Source organism: Brassica rapa, chromosome A09, assembly GCF_000309985.2.
Source record: "Brassica rapa cultivar Chiifu-401-42 chromosome A09, CAAS_Brap_v3.01, whole genome shotgun sequence".
In the NCBI taxonomy this organism is placed as follows: domain Eukaryota; kingdom Viridiplantae; phylum Streptophyta; class Magnoliopsida; order Brassicales; family Brassicaceae; genus Brassica; species Brassica rapa.
Window position 1 is genome coordinate 3,683,966 of NC_024803.2, and position 16,623 is coordinate 3,700,588.

At 32.9% G+C, this 16,623-nt stretch overlaps 3 protein-coding genes across 4 annotated transcripts; 1 reads left to right on the plus strand and 2 right to left on the minus strand.

The window, feature by feature from the left end:
- Window positions 1–9,017: 9,017 nt before the first annotated feature.
- On the minus strand, window positions 9,018–10,271 carry LOC103865744 (protein SRC2). Its single transcript, XM_009143591.3, has one exon. It carries the CDS (start codon window positions 10,008–10,010, stop codon window positions 9,231–9,233), a length of 780 nt encoding a protein of 259 aa, XP_009141839.1. The 5' UTR covers window positions 10,011–10,271; the 3' UTR covers window positions 9,018–9,230.
- Window positions 10,272–11,371: 1,100 nt separating this feature from the next.
- Window positions 11,372–12,370, plus strand: LOC103865733. The gene is made up of 2 exons (XM_009143581.3): window positions 11,372–11,794; window positions 11,872–12,370. Exons 1-2 carry the CDS (start codon window positions 11,494–11,496, stop codon window positions 12,258–12,260), a joined length of 690 nt encoding a protein of 229 aa, XP_009141829.1. The 5' UTR covers window positions 11,372–11,493; the 3' UTR covers window positions 12,261–12,370.
- A 3-nt stretch (window positions 12,371–12,373) lies between these two features.
- LOC103865717 (kinesin-like protein KIN-10C) lies at window positions 12,374–16,534 on the minus strand. 2 transcript variants are annotated; one of them, XM_009143562.3, is made up of 20 exons: window positions 16,247–16,534; window positions 15,980–16,145; window positions 15,704–15,904; window positions 15,459–15,630; window positions 15,164–15,363; window positions 14,816–15,072; window positions 14,645–14,699; window positions 14,540–14,572; window positions 14,399–14,452; window positions 14,252–14,305; window positions 14,113–14,163; window positions 13,965–14,018; window positions 13,822–13,891; window positions 13,679–13,744; window positions 13,295–13,590; window positions 13,151–13,197; window positions 12,969–12,990; window positions 12,806–12,874; window positions 12,693–12,731; window positions 12,374–12,583 (listed from the first exon to the last, which is right to left on the minus strand). In XM_009143562.3, exons 1-20 carry the CDS (start codon window positions 16,405–16,407, stop codon window positions 12,539–12,541), a joined length of 2,112 nt encoding a protein of 703 aa, XP_009141810.1. In that variant the 5' UTR covers window positions 16,408–16,534; the 3' UTR covers window positions 12,374–12,538. The 2 variants fall into 2 exon arrangements, with proteins under 2 accessions (XP_009141810.1, XP_009141817.1); XM_009143569.3 differs by having other exon boundaries at window positions 14,113–14,160; window positions 16,247–16,524.
- Between the last annotated feature and the right edge of the window lie 89 nt (window positions 16,535–16,623).

Here is a 16,623-nt window from a genome sequence, read left to right on the forward strand (position 1 = left end):
ATATTGTAGATTTGAGATTATAATTTAGAAATTAGGATAACAAGAGTTTTTGTAGATAGATGGGAATTCTTTTAGAATTTTTTATCAATAGGTTATATTCTTGAATAAATTTTTAAAAAACTGCTATTTTAAGAAAGTCATCATTTTTATAGATAAATATTATAGATTTGAGATTATAATTTAGAAATTAGGATAACAATAGTTTTTGTTGATAGATTGGAATTCTTTTAGAATTTTTTATAAATAGGTTATACTCTTGAATAAATTTTTTAAAAACTGCTATTTTAGGAAAGTCATCATTTTTGTAGATAAATATTGTAGATTTGAGATTATAATTGAGAAATTCGGATAACAAGAGTTTTTGTTGATAGATGGGAATTCTTTTAGAATTTTTTATCAATAGGTTATACTCTTTAAATAAATTTTGTAAAAACTGCTATTTTAGAAAAGACATTATTTTTATAGAGAAATATTATAGATTTGGGATTGTGATTGAGAAACTAGGATAACAAGAGTTTTTGTTGATAGATGGGAATTCTTTTAGAATTGTTGATCAATAGGTTTGATTTTTAAATATATTTTTTTTAAAAACTGCTATTTTAGGAAAGTCATCATTTTTACAGAGAAATATTGTAGCTTTTGGACTGTGATTGAGAAATTAGGGTAATAAGAGTTTTTGTAGATAGATGAGAATTCTTTTAGAATTTTTTATCAATAGGTTATACTCTTGAATAAATTTTTAAAAAATTGCTATTTTAGGAAAGTCATCATTTTTTGTAGATAAATATTGTAGATTTGAGATTATAATTTAGAAATTAGGATAACAAGAGTTTTTGTTGATAGATCGGAATTCTTTTAGAATTTTTTATCAATAGGTTTGATTTTTAAATATATATTTTTTAAAAACTGCTATTTTAAAAAAGTCATCATTTTTACAGAGAAATATTGTAGATTTTTGATTGTGATTGAGAAATTAGTGTAACAATAGTTTTTGTAGATAGATGGGAATTCATTTAGAATTTTTTATCAATAGGTTATACTTTTGAACAAATTTTTAAAAAACTGCTATTTTAGGAAAGTCATCATTTTTTTGTAGATAAATATTTTAGATTTGAGATTATAATTTAGAAATTAGGATAACAAGAGTTTTTGTAGATAGATGGGAATTCTTTTAGAATTTTTTATCAATAGGTTATATTCTTGAATAAATTTTTTAAAAACTGCTATTTTAAGAAAGTCATCATTTTTGTAGATAAATATTTTAGATTTGAGATTATAATTTATAAATTAGGATAACCAGAGTTTTTGTTGATAGATCGGAATTCTTTTAGAATTTTTTATCAATAGGTTATACTATTGAATAAATTTTAAAAAACTGCTATTTTAGGAAAGTCATCATTTTTTTGTAGATAAATATTGTAGATTTGAGATTATAATTTAGAAATTAGGATAACAAGAGTTTTTGTTGATAGATGGGAATTCTTTTAGAATTTTTTATCAATAGGTTATACTCTTTAAATAAATTTTGTAAAAACTGTTATTTTAGGAAAATCATCATTTTTTGTAGATAAAATATTGTAGATTTGAGATTAAAATTTAGAAATTAGGATAACAAGAGTTTTTGTTGGTAGATGAGAATTCTTTTAGAATTTTTTATCAATAGGTTCTATCTTTAAATAAATTTTGTAAAAACTGTTATTTTAGGTAAGTCATCATTTTTAAAGAGAAATATTATAGATTTGGGATTGTGATTAAAAAATTAGGATAACAAGAATTTTTGTAGATAGATGGGAATTCTTTTAGAATTGTTGATCTATAGGTTTGATTTTTTAATATTTTTTTTTAAAACTGCTATTTTAGGAAAGTCGTCAATTTTATAGAGAAAAATTGTAGATTTTGAATTGTGATTAAGAAATTAGGGTAATAAGAGTTTTTGTAGATAGATGAGAATTCTTCTAGAATTTTTTATCAATAGGTTATACTATTGAATAAATTTTTAAAAAACTGCTATTTTAGGAAAGTCATCATTTTTTGTAGATAAATATTGTAGATTTGAGATTATAATTTAGAAATTATTATAACAAGAGTTTTTGTTGATAGAGGGGAATTCTTATAGAATTTTTTATCAATAGGTTCTGTTTTCAAATAAATTTTGTAAAAACTGCTATTTTAGGAAAGTCAACATTTTTACAGAAAAATAATATAGATTTGGGATTGTGATAGAGAAATTAGGATAACAAGAGTTTTTTATTATAGATGGGAATTATTTTAGAATTGTTGATCAATAGATTTGATTTTTAATGATTTTTTTAAATAACTGCTATTTTAGGAAAGTCATCATTTTTACAGAGAAATATCGTAGATTTTGGATTGTGATTGAGAAATTAGGGTAACAAGACTTTTTGTAGATAGATGGGAATTCTTTTAGAATTTTTTATCAATATGTTATACTCTTGAATAAATTTTTTAAAAACTGCTATTTTAGGAAAGTCATCATTTTTTGTAGATAAATATTGTAGATTTGAGATTAAAATTTTGAAATTAGGATAACAAGAGTTTTTGTAGATAGATGGGAATTGTTTATAATATTTTATCATTAAGTTATACTCTTGAATATTTTTCTTTAAAACTGCTATTTTAGGAAAGTCATCATTTTTGTAGATAAATATTGTACATTTGAAATTAAAATTTAGAAATTAGGATAACAATATTTTTTATTGATAGATGGAAATTCTTTTAGAATTTTTTATCAATAGGTTATACTCTTGAATAAATTTTTTAAAAACTGCTATTTTAGGAAAGTTATCATTTTTTGTAGATAAATATTGTAGATTTGAGATTAAAATTTAGAAATTAGGATAACAAGAGTTTTGTTGATAGATGAGAATTCTTTTAGAATTTTTTATCAATAGGTTCTATCTTTAAATAAATTTTGTAAAAACTGCTATTTTAGGAAAGTCATCATTTTTATAGAGAAATATTGTAGATTTGGGATTGTGATTGAGAAATTGGGATAACAAGAGTTTTTGTTGATAGATGGGAATTCTTTTAGAATTGTTGATCAATAGGTTTGAGTTTTAATTATTTTTTAAAAAAACTATTATTTTAGGAAAGTCATCATTTTTACAGAGAAATATTATAGATTTTGGATTGTGATTGAGAAATTAGGGTAACAAGAGTTTTTGTCGATAGATGAGAATTCTTTTAGAATTTTTTATCAATAGGTTATACTCTTGAATAAATTTTTAAAAAACTGCTATTTTAGGGAAGTCATCATTTTTTGCAGATAAATATTGTAGATTTGAGATTAAAAATTTAGAAATTAGGATAACAAGAGTTTTTGTTGATAGATGAGAATTCTTTTAGAATTTTTTATCAATAGGTTATACTCTTGAATAAATTTTAAAAAACTGCTATTTTAGGAAAGTCATCATTTTTTGTAGATAAATATTGTAGATTTGAGATTATAATTTAGAAATTAGGATAACAAGAGTTTTTGTTGATAGATGAGAATTTTTATAGAATTTTTTATCAATAGGTTCTATTTTTAAATAAATTTTGTAAAAACTGCTATTTTAGGAAAGTCAACATTTTTACAGAAAAATATTATAGATTTGGGATTGTGATTGAGAAATTAGGATAACAAGAGTTTTTGTTGATAGATGAGAATTCTTTTAGAATTGTTGATCAATATGTTCGATTTTTAAATATTTTTTTTTAACTGCTATTTTAGGAAAGTCATCATTTTTGTAGATAAATATTGTAGATTTGAGATTAAAGTTTAGAAATTAGGATAACAAGAGTTTTTGTAGATAGATGAGAATTCTTATAGAATTTTTTATCAATAGGTTATACTCTTGAATAAATTTTTAAAAAACTGCTATTTGAGGAAAGTCATCATTTTTTGTAGATAAATATTGTATATTTGAGATTAAAAATTTAGAAATTAGGATAACAAGATTTTTTGTTGATAGATGGGAATTCTTTTAGAATTTTTTATCAATAGGTTCTATTTTTAAATAAATTTTGTAAAAACTGCTATTTTAGGAAAGTCAACATTTTTATAGAGAAATATTATAGATTTTGGATTGTGATTGAAAAATTAGGATAACAAGAGTTTTTTTATTATAGATGGGAATTATTTTAGAATTGTTGATCAATAGATTTGATTTTTAAAGAATTTTTTAAAAAACTGCTATTTTAGGAAAGTCATCATTTTTACAGAGAAATATTGTAGATTTTGGATTGTGATTGAGAAATTTGGGTAACAAGAGTTTTTGTAGATAGATGGGAATTCTTTTTGAATTTTATATCCGTAGGTTATACTCTTGAATAAATTTTTAAAAAACTGCTATTGTAGAAAAGTCATCATTTTTTGTAGATAAATATTGTAGATTTGATATTAAAATTTAGAAATTAGGATAACAAGAGTTTTTGTAGATAGATGGGAATTCTTTATAATTTTTTATCATTATGTTATACTCTTGAATAATGTTTTTTTAAACTGCTATTTTAGGAAAGTCATCATTTTTGTTGATAAATATTGTAGATTTGAGATTATAATTTAGAAATTAGGATAACAAGAGGTTTTGTTGATAGATGGGAATTCTTTTAGAATTTTTTATCAATAGGTTATACTTTTGAATAATTTTTTTAAAAACTGCTATTTTAGGAAAGTCATCATTTTTTTGTAGATAAATATTGTAGATTTGAGATTATAATTTAGAAATTAGGATAACAAGAGTTTTTGTAGATAGATGAGAATTCTTTTAGAATTTTTTTATCAATAGGTTATACTCTTGAATAAATTTTTAAAAGACTGCTATTTTAGGAAAGTCATCATTTTTTGTAGATAAATATTGTAGATTTGAGATTAAAAATTTAGAAATTAGGATAACAAGAGTTTTTGTTGATAGATGGGAATTCTTTTAGAATTTTTTATCAATAGGTTTTTTTTTTTAAATAAATTTTGTAAAAACTGCTATTTTAGGAAAGTCATCATTTTTATAGAAAAATATTATATATTTTCGATTGTGATGGAGAAATTAGGATAACAATAGTTTTTGTAGATAGATGAGCATTCTTTTAGAATTTTTAATCAATAGGTTGTATTTTTTAATAAATTTTCTAAACACTGCTATTTTAGAAAAGTTATTATTTTTATAGAGAAATATTGTAGATTTGGAATTATAATTTAGAAATTAGGATAACAAGATTTTTTGTTGATAAATGTGGATTCTTTTAGAATTTTTGATCAATAGGTTGCATCATTTAAATAATTTTTCTAAAAATTGTTATTTTAGGAAATCTATCATTTTGTAGAGAAATATTGTAGATTTAGAATTATGATTTAGAAATTAGGATAACTAGAGTTTTTGTTGATAGATGGACATTCATTTAGAATATTTGATCAATATGTTCGTTTTAAATAAATTTTCTAAAAACTTATATTTTGGGAAACTTATTATTTTTGTAGAGAAATATTATAGATTTGAAATTGGGATTACAAGAGCTTTTATTGATAGATAGACATGTTTTTAGAATTTTCGGTAGATAGATAGACATGTTTTTAGCTTTTCAATCATCAAATGACCAAAGACAAAGCTCTTTATCTTGGATTTTGTTTTGTGTTCGAGTAACGGAGGAAACCCCACAGAGATATCAGCAAACGGACAAACCCTTTCGCAGCCTTAGTCCAGCTGCGAACAAACATTGACAACGAGGCCGCGTCGCATACCTTGTGAGAGGCACTAACAGCAACCGCGAAGCCTCTGTCTCTAAAGAAAATGACCTTGACATGCAACAAAGGCCAGGTTCCTGGATCAGCTGGGTCTGGACTCTGGAGAGACAATGAGTTTGTGAACCAAATCGGCATCTGATGGGTTTCTCAAAACATCCGAGAGAAGTACATTGCAATCGACAGTAACGCCTTCTTTGATACGTCCAGGGAGTGGATAAAAGAGAGAAAGAGTCTGAGAGAGTGAGTTCTTGAGCCTATGGACAAGAATCTCTTCTTGGTTTGGTTGATCATCGTAGAAGAAAATGGCTGAAATTATGTTGAAGGAAGAAATTGATCAAAGAGAGAAAGATGAAGAGTTTGGAGATGATTAGGTGAATCAGGTTTGATCACTTCTTTGCCTAAGATCTGTAGCTTCATTGACATTTCGTCCTTTAGAATAAAAAGATTCAAAAGGTGTTTGAGAGGTCCTCAAATCGATACTCTGTATGTTAATGTTAGGAGTGAACTTAATCAACCCCTTTGATACCTTAGAACACAAGTTTGCTTTGATGCCAATTAAGGCCCCTCCTCAAAGCTAAGAGAGTTTGTGAAAGAACAAACTAAATAGAACAAAACACAAGTTACTTCAATTTTCTTTTCATATCCCATTACACAAAACATACGTAACTTAAATACACAAGAACATGTCAACTAAATAACTGCCCACTAAACTAATATAGAACATGGTATACAAGTGGAGATGATCCCACGATGCCATGACTCTTGTTATGATCTTATCAATACTCCACCCTCTAAAAGAACTTTGTCCCCAAAGTTCATACCAATCTTTGAGAACAGCTTCTCCATGATCCTAACTTTTCCACAATCAAATGGATGGTTTCCTTTACCACCTTCCCCACCAAAAGAATTTTTTTCCATTGCACCATCTAGAGCATAGGCTGAAACTTGGAATCTCCATCGCATGGAAGGTGCTTGAGGCAGTGTACCTTGTTTTTGGGTCCGTGTAGAGCCAAGACCATCTCTGTACGTTATTGGGCTAATATTTCTTGGTTTGCCAACATGTGAAGTTTGACATTTGCGGAACGGAACCGTTCGAGGTCGTCCACGTTTTAGCGTTGAGTTCGCCGATTGCGTAACTGATACACATCTTTGAGAAGGTTGTTGAACGTTACCATCGCTAGCTTTTTCTTCACTAGATCTCATATCTTTCACCACCTCCACCATATGATTAACGGTCTTCTCGAGACGCTTGACACTATCCGCTATACAAACTTTCATCTTTTGGAGCTCGTCATGAACTTTCCGGAGCATTTCAGCTTGCACTTCATGGAAGTCCATCACAACATCTTCATCGTATACGTCATACAAAGGCTCGTGAACAGAGTAGACGTGATCGTAATAATCTTCACAATCATAAAGCTGCTGAAACATTTTTTTTTTTTTGGTTATTTTTTTTGTGGGTGAAAGTGATTTGATACCACAGTTAAGTGCTCTGGATCAAATCGGTGACGCGAAATCGCAGGATAGAAGTGCTCTGATACCAATTGTTAAGAGTGAACTTAATCCTTTGATACCTTAGAACACAAGTTTGCTTTGATGCCAATTAAGGCCCCTCCTCAAAGCTAAGAGAGTTTGTGAAAGAACAAACTAAATAGAACAAAACACAAGTTACTTCAATTTTCTTTTCATATCCCATTACACAAAACATACGTAACTTAAATACACAAGAACATGTCAACTAAATAACTGCCCACTAAACTAATATAGAACATGGTATACAAGTGGAGATGATCCCACGATGCCATGACTCTTGTTATGATCTTATCAGTTAATATATAGGCAATTAGAGATAATACTTCCAATATTTATATGGTTAGAGGTAATGACTTTTAAGTGATTAACTAGCTAGGGGTGATCGAAGTACTGTTTATTTATGTTGGGTAGCTCATTTGAAGGACGAGTTCGGCACCGTTATTTTTTCTTCTTCTTTTTTTCAACCCCCACCCGATTTGTTTCAGAAGGGTACGTATATTTTGTTGTATGTTGAAATTTAGGGCTATTTTACTAGATGATTGTCGGAATATAGCAAATGTGCATGCATGTACATTAAATTTCTAAAAAGGTACAGTGCATAAGAATTCATGTATAAGACTTGAGAATCTACGAAATACACCTTTTTAACACTTTATGTATGCATAGTTTCAAAATAATTATCACTTTTTTCTTTCTTTCAACGATACATATCCTAAATGCAAAATAACTCTTCTACCTTTTCATGGTCTCATGGAAATAAGATGTACCGAGTTTTTGCGAATTCAAGCCGTTGCAATTGTAATGGAATTACCAAACAATGTGCAACTAATATACTAGCAAAGTTTTGTTATCGAATATTATGCAGATTTGTTACAGATTGCTGTTTGTGGTGGTTACCTTAAAACATATTGGTTTAGATATGAGTATAACGGATAAATACTCATCAGGCTCATAAAACATATGGATGTGTACATTTTTTATACGAAAGAATCATTCAACACAAAAAAAGAAGCAGTTATTTTGCTTTGCGTGCTCACCGCATAACTAGAATTGTCATCCGTGAACGACAGATCATCACATGCCCCAAGTTAGAGAATGAGCTTGGCCATTCAAAGGCAATCAACTGGTAATAACTGGAAGACAAGATTGCATTCTCTTTATACTAGTCATATGTGAAATGTATTTTCTTTTATGTATCCATTCTCTGTTTTTTCCAACTGAGTGTGAAGAGTTCAAGTTAGTTTTAGATAGAAATTTGAACACTTATAATTTTATAAGAATGATGTTTAAGGTTAATTTATTTGTTTCTTAATATGGAAGCCACAACCTGACCTTCCTTCTTCTCAAGTTCCTCCCCAAATTTATCATAGAAATCTAAAATGTATGGTAAAAACGTACTTCAAGCTGTCAGGTATCCCATTTAGGGGTGGTGGGGAGCAACATGTACTAGAGAATCATATAAGAGCAACTTTTTTTTTTGTCAACACATATAAGAGCAACTATGTTGCAAAGTTATCAAAGAGTATCTCAAAAAAAAAATATATGTTGTTGTGTATATAAAAATTATAGAAATTAGTTTCTCATTTATATTTGGGAAATGATTGGACTCGAATTAAGTTTTAAAATATCTAACAATAGATATATTATATTTTTGAATTTGCTACTTTTGAGATATTCACATGAAAACTTGAGGCTGTAACTGCTCTAAGTGCTAAATAATAGCCAGGATCGAAAAAAATTAAAATTTATAAGTTTATAATTTATATTCAAATGGTATAAATTAATATTCAAATGGTATAATTTTTCATTACATCTGGTAAAGCACAATCTCTTTCATTGTTTTTTTTTTCCCTTATTTTACAGACGGATTATAACAGCTTTGACAAACTGATAGATGTCGACAATCAATGAGGACTTGTCGGCATATATAATTATTGAATATGATTAAACAGCAGGATTAAAAGTCCTCGTCATTCTCTCCGGCATCATCATCCTCCACATCCTCCGCTGCTTCTTCAGCGATGTCGTCCTCCACCTCATCCAATCCCTCCGCTAACGCCACCCCACCAAGAACTCCGGCAACTGCCCCAACCGCCAGCCCCGTCCCCATCCCACCAAACTTGCTCCCTTTCTCCTTCTCCGCCGTATAACCTGACTGTCCGTACGAAGCGGTTCCGTACGGCTGCGGTGGCGCGTAAGGGTAATCGTAAACAGGTTGCGGCGGCGCGTGAGTGTATGGTTCACCATAAACAGGTTGCGGTGGCGCGTGAGTATAACCGTATGGCGGCGCGTGGTAAGAACCCGGAGACGGTTGATACCGAGGCTCTCTGACGGTGACGGTGACGTCGAGTTTGCCGTGGGGTCTGCCGGAGGGGCGTTTGAGTTTGAGGGTTTTCTCCACGGGGACGCCGAAGCCGACGTCGTCGATGACATCACGGAGGCTGAGATGAGCGGAGCCGATGAGGGGCTTTGTGTTCTCTTCGCCTCCCGCGTGCACCACGTCGATGAAGACTTTGTCATCGTCGTAGTCGTCGTTGCCCGGAGGCAAAGGGATGACAAATGTCTGGTTCCACGAGGGACACGTGTCGTCCTCTTCGTCGACTCTGGTGGAGAATTTGTACTTTGGATCGATCCATACGACGGCGTATGGCTTGTTTGGACCGTTGCGCCAGTTCACGTTCTTGATATTCTTTGCTGATGAGATGGTCACTTCCACTTCTCGGCCACGGGACGACATTTTTCGTTAGGGCAAGATTTAACTAGAACCAGGGACAGAGACTTAAGGTAAGTGTTGATATGTATTTATAGTATATCTCTGGGTGTATCATGAACATTCGATTGCTTTTGATCAAGAGTCTAGATGGATTCTTATCTTTCTTGTTTTACGATTTTGTCCCATGTATATATTGCACGACCATAATCATTCGTGTACATATTATTTATATATATTTATCTAGTTTCAATGAATAAATACTTCATAGTTTGTTTGTCAGGTAAAATGAAAAGTTCCTTGGGTATATGCTATGAGAGGAACAACCTTAGGTAGAACCTAAAAAGAATAATCAAACACAGGGAGGTATATGCTATGAAAGGACAACCTTAGGTAGAAACCTACACCGAATAATCAAAACACGGAGCCAACACGTCCACTTACTTGGTCCAGTTCCTTCATCTATAGTCTACGCGTTTTGTCGCCCTCGCCCACCAATATTTTTTTCTAAAATAGACTAGATTTTTGAAAATGAATTTCTTGGAAAGTTTGATAGACATCTACTGATATGAGCCTATAGATAATCCAACAGTATTGCAGAAATTAGATCCATGAGTTGTACACATATTATGGTGCAAATTTTTCTTTAGTTGAAATGGGCCACTTTGTTATCCAACTAAAACGTTAGAATGGGCTACATACACCATTAAGTTAGGACGGCCTGCCTATCTCTAACAATACGTACTCTTTGGTCCTTGATCAATATTTTCATGCTTGTGTAACACATCACACAACAATCAAGACAATAGCATACAATCTAATTTAACGGTACAACGGCCGTTTGATGTCAAGAAAAAAAATTTCTAATGGTTTGTGCAATGTGCTTATGTTATCATTGTGCCACCATCCAAATTATGTTCTATGACTGAGTGAGAAAACAATAGAACTGAAAGTGGATGTCTAGTTTCAAACTTTTTCACATATTTTTACACAATTAAAATAAATAAGAATAATAGAGAAGATAGGCATGTTTTCATTTGAGAGAAACTCACACTCCACATGCCATTTAGAAAGGATATGACTAGTGTCACTAGTCTTCTTATATAATGAGAAAACTTGAGATAGAGTCTGAAGCCATTTCCAGTAAAATTTACTCACTTTGGCAATTAAGGGTGTTTAGTATATATCTCATTTTAGTCTTCTAATTTGTTTTATTAACCTGTTTTGGGATCTCAAGATCTTCCACAACACCGAGAGGTTTCAAGCTGACCACTTGTCATTAATCTACAAATAACAATAAACTAATATCTCCCTTTCTTATCCTTTTTCTCTCTTTTTTGGCATAGGTGAAAAAAATAATTGTATGGCCCAGAAATAGATAAGAAGACAGAGAAGGCCAACCACTCTCATATCTACACTCTTTTCTTTCCTCACCAAACCAAACACAAAACCTCAACTTCAAACAGCTTCTGAACAACTCTTGAAACCGAAGAATAGATAGTATTCTCTAATGCCGGAAGAGATACGAGAGCACGGTGGTCACACCGATCCTAAACCTTCTGCACCTCCGCCAAAACGTGGCCTCATCAGCCGCAAGAGACAGCTTGTGTTTCTCTCCCTCATGATTCTACTAGCTGCTAAAGGACTCGTTGGTATCGGAGAAGTAGCGTTTGTTATACTGTCTTATATATACTTGTATGAGTTCATCTCTAGGTTTGCCTTCCCACGCAAGCAAAACGAGCAGAAGAGGAGACTCTCAAACCCTAAAAACAAACTCTTTCAAGCTTACTTCCTCGCTACTGCCATCATCGGTTCTCACTCTCTCCTTATCTCATCTTTGTTATTAACGTTTTCTTTTTATTTTTCTTATAAACGTTCTCTCTCTCAGGCCTACTCTTCCCGATTTGCTATATCGGAGATGGACTATACCGGGGAGACATCCACGGTGTCAGAGCTGCAGCTCCACATCTCTTCCTCCTCTCCGGTCAAGCCTTCACCGAACCTATTGGTTTCTCCGACCGGTTCGCAACACCCATTGGTATTCTCGGACCGGTTTTCTACAACGCTCGTCGTATCTTCGCTCTGTTGGATTGGGTTAAAGCCGAGTTCTCTGATACTCAACGTCCCGGTGGTCCAGTAAGATTGTACGGAGGAAGAGCCATTGCGTCGGTTAACACTGTCATGTGGTTTTACAACCTGTTTGGCCTCTTGTTGCCTGTGTTTCTTCCTCGGTCTTGTGAGATTTACTTCTCAGCCGACGATAACAAAGTAGATTAAGTGATCTCCTGTCTACTTCTGCTTTAGAATCTCTTATGTTGTGTTTGTGTCAGTGCTTGTTTCCATCAGGTAAAGATTATTGTTAATAAAAGCGACAGTTTATGACTGCATGATTGATATGTCAAATGATAGGTACTGTAGCTAATGATAAATAATCTAATCATTCACATTGGACAGTAGAAGGGTCACGACACAGATTCAGGATATAATCCTTCAAACTCTTTGTAGAAAACATGCATCAATATACTTCAGCTGTGACCATATAGAAAGTTCTTCAGCTACTGAAAAATATCGCCAATCTCCTTCCTTAGCAATCCCTTAATCTGTCAACGAACAATAACATTACACAATCTCTGAGCGATTAAGACAGATATAGATAGATAGACATCTAAGGAAGAGAGACACTGAACAAATCAGTGATAATAAGCTGACCTGTTTTTCTGAGAGTCCGATATCTTTCAAGTCATCAAGCTGCAATGGAAGGTACAAGAATCTTATAAAACAGCTCAAATGAACGTTGTTATTCACGTTTATATTAGACTTACTTCCTTAAATGGTTCGGGAGATTCTTGGCGGAGCTCTACTATGTAAGTAGCTCTCTTCTCTCCAATACCCTGTATCACCCATCAATGTAGTCCATGTCCACGAGTTAGCTATCATACCATAAACAATCATATAAGGACTTTTTGATCAGGCTAGTTATCTAACCTTTAGCTTCTTTAGATCCTCCCTGTAAATACCACGAGAAGAGAAAAGTTTAGTTCACTTCCTTATAACACCAATATAGACAAGAATTTCATCACATTGTATTCCAAACAACCATGTGAATCCAATGAGTTGTACCCATAAACTATCAGGAAATGGAAAGTTATAGAGAGAAACAAACTTACTTATCTGCTGTGTTTAAAAACTTAAGATACTCTCCAACCGCAGAATTCTGCAACATTCCAGAGAATTAAAAAAAAAAAGTCTATTAGTCAACTATAAATAGAGATATTCAAATAAGAACAATTTAAACTATGCTTGTTTCGTACCTTCAGTTTAGAGCTGTGTGCACTGAATGTCTTCCAAGGAGTACAGTTAATCTTTGAAGGCATACTTCTCTCAGGTGTTTTTAGCTCAGCTTCAGCAGTAATCTCGCTATGTTGTGGTAGCTCTTCAACATGAGTTTTAGTTAGGGCAGTTTGATACTTCTCAGGTGGGGATGGAAGGTTTGAGGAATTAAATAGCAACTTTAAATTCATGGAAAGTTCTCGAAGCTGCAGGCTGAGCGGTGGTGATGCAGTTTCATTGGCTAGAAAACAGTTGTTCTCTTTGTCCAAGCTTTCTCCTACAATCAAGAGAGACGCCAGAAATTCAAATAAGTTTTATGTATATAACAGCTTCTTAGATTAATTATCATTAAACTCACAATCTACCTTCATTAACTAGAGTCAGATTTTCTTCAATGACTGAACGGTTTTCACCTCTCTCTACTATTTGGGCTGCAATAGAAAGAACAAATATAATAAGAGCTAAATTCCCAGAAAATCAAACTTGTATATCAACTTTCCAGTTTTACCTTTGCATGCAATAGCATCATCACAATAAATGTCTTCTAAAACCCCTTCCTCATGTTTCAGGGGTGTCTCCTGAAGGATGAAAGAGATGTCAGTACTATGGATATTTAGGTGTTGACATAAAACATAAACCTATAAAAACTACCTTGTATGTAGTGTCAGAAACTTTTGAGCCGAAAGAAGCAGTGGTTGCATAGCTCTAGATATGAAAGAAGAAATATTAGAGATTTTGTTCAAGCAGAAACTAAACAAAGGAAACAACTGTTTGAGATGCAGAGAAATTGTAGATTGACCAGTTCCATGGCTGTTTCAGAACTTGATAAAGCTGGGACAGAGTGATCCTGCTAGAGAATCACTGTTAGCCTTGAACCACTGAATGTAAATATGTTTTGATGATGTTCATCTAGGTCATACGTTATTATGAAATATTACCTCTTCTACCGTTGAAGATTGAGAATCTGTAACCATTACTGAAGAACAGACTTCCTACATTAAATAATAAAAGAGTTGGTAAGTAATGCGTTTGTAAATACATATCCTCCACACAGCTCCATATAGTTAAAGCTAGAAAGAATTTACTTCTTCAGATGATGAGGCCTGAACGTTCAAGACAACTTTTGGAGTGGAGATTTCCTGCATTAAAATAAACACAATTGTTATTCGCAGTGAGAAAGGACTCTGAAGAGAATTATTCTAACCATTCAGAATAAGAAGCTCTACCTTTTTCACTGCTACCCTTGCTTTGCCTTCCATCTACAACATCCAAAACAGTATAACTAAACTATTTCTGAACATTTATTAGAATAAGAACACGTGATGAATTACCTTCTTAGAGCTATTTTTACAATTCAACGAATCATTTGCTTCACCAAACAGTTTCCTTCAATCATATGAGAGAAAAAAATATCATTGTTATATGATGTTCTGAAACTGATAACATAGAGATTCTGAGGCTTAGAAATGATACTAGTTCGTAATGAAAGTATAGAACTTTACCTTCCTTTAATTGCAGAAGCTGGAGTCTTGAGCTTAGACTTTCTCTCTGTCACACTTTTTCTTATCCCTGTCTGTTGCCTAGAAGTAGCAGACACAGCCAAAGGTGTGTATTTATTTTGAGCGGCAGATGATGATGAAAGAGATCTAGCAGGACATTTGCTCTTCTTAGTAGCATTAGTCATGGATTGTTTACTGCCTAGACAGATCCGTGATGCTAAGTTTAGCATGTAAAATGAGTCTTGGCTAAATTCTCGCGGCTGAAACAAGAAACTAAATGGTTAGCAATGCTTGCAGTTACAACTTCAACAGCCATTAAAGCATCAACTCAACAGCCAGTAAAGTACATACCAGACAAGTGATCAGCAATGTTCTGTTGCTTCCTTGTAAACAACCTTTCAGCATATGAGTGAGTTTGCTCTCCCTGTATGGCACATGAGATTCATTTGCATTGATAGCATACAGGACGTTCTGTAAAGCATATATCGATTTATTTATCCTGGTAATCTCTAGAGGAGCATCACTGCATTGTTTTCTAGAGTCCTCATATCCTGTAAAAAGGAAGACAAGAAAACACCCATCAGATGCTAACAGAAAATTATCACACATAAAATATAACTAACAAACTGATATAAGAACTCTCAACCTGCCACATCAAGAAAATTCATCCTCCCAAAGGATCCTGAATGAACTTCCCCCTTACTAACATGTATCATCACACCTCTATGGCTCCTAAGAGGAGGGTCATTGACCAGCTTCTGGATTTTGTTGAGACCGAAATACACCTCTTGAAATCCCGAGAGTGACTTCACAGGTACCTGAAAGCAGAAACTTTGATTCATCAATGATGTTATACCAAGACTTAATGCTCCATAACACTAAATGACTTGCCTTTGAAAGTCCTTTTAGCTGAATCTTCCCTTGTGCACCTTCCAATACAGAAACCATTCGCTTCTCTTGGTCTATGATGTCATAAACAGTTTCTTGAGAGACTTCGTAAAACGAAACCGAAACTGAGTCTCCTCTTTCCTCAGCCATGGATAGCATCTCAGCCATTGAAAGGATGACCAAACCAGGCTCCCACTCAGATCCCTACAAACCAAATCACACGATAACCACAATTAACATTTTCATCTACCGTGACTGATGATTAGCTCATTTCAATACCTGAATAAGAAGCGTTTTCCCGCTACATCTTGCTCCATGAGCAATCACATTAGCATCTTTACCCTCAAAGACACTAGAAATGAGAGGTTTAATCTCCTTGGTGAGAATCGAACTCGCGGATTCGTTTTCTTCATAGAAATAATCCAATTCACATGAGTCTTTCGAACTGCAACAACATATATACAATAGAGAGAACGAGAAATCAATATACGTATGTATGAGAATCGGAATCTCCCGTTCAATCAGTGAGGGAAGATAGAGAATTACCCAGCGAATTGAGCTCCGAAGGAAACCGAAACCGTCTCCGATTGATCTCTCTTGTGAACAGATACAGATGACGCTGACGAAGCTTCTACAGCCGGATCCGACGACGACGGCTTCACCCTAGCTACCACGCGGACCGCCTTGCTCATCGATTTCGTCTCCATCAATCGGATTTGTGAGAGAGAGAGAGAGCCGTTACGGAAAATTTTCAAATTCGCTGACGCTCCTTCGATAGGTGTCTGTCCACTTCACTGTTACTTATCTGGTGTATATAGGAAGCTTTACCCTTGTTTGGATTCAAAAACGTCACCGTTTTAAATAGTTTGTCGGGTACATGAAAAGGAGATCGGCCCATATAAAGCCCAATAGTAATATCAGGG

Coding starts and splice junctions, on each gene's coding strand:
- LOC103865733 (XM_009143581.3), top strand. CDS start 11,494: ATGCCGGAAGAGATACGAGAGCACGGTGGTCACACCGATCCTAAACCT. Junction 11,795..11,871: donor CCTCGCTACTGCCATCATCG/GTTCTCACTCTC, acceptor TCTCTCTCTCAG/GCCTACTCTTCCCGATTTGC.
- LOC103865717 (XM_009143562.3), bottom strand. CDS start 16,407: ATGGAGACGAAATCGATGAGCAAGGCGGTCCGCGTGGTAGCTAGGGTG. Junction 16,146..16,246: donor TTCGGAGCTCAATTCGCTGG/GTAATTCTCTAT, acceptor ATGTTGTTGCAG/TTCGAAAGACTCATGTGAAT. Junction 14,019..14,112: donor CTGAAACAGCCATGGAACTG/GTCAATCTACAA, acceptor TTTCATATCTAG/AGCTATGCAACCACTGCTTC.
- LOC103865744 (XM_009143591.3), bottom strand. CDS start 10,010: ATGTCGTCCCGTGGCCGAGAAGTGGAAGTGACCATCTCATCAGCAAAG.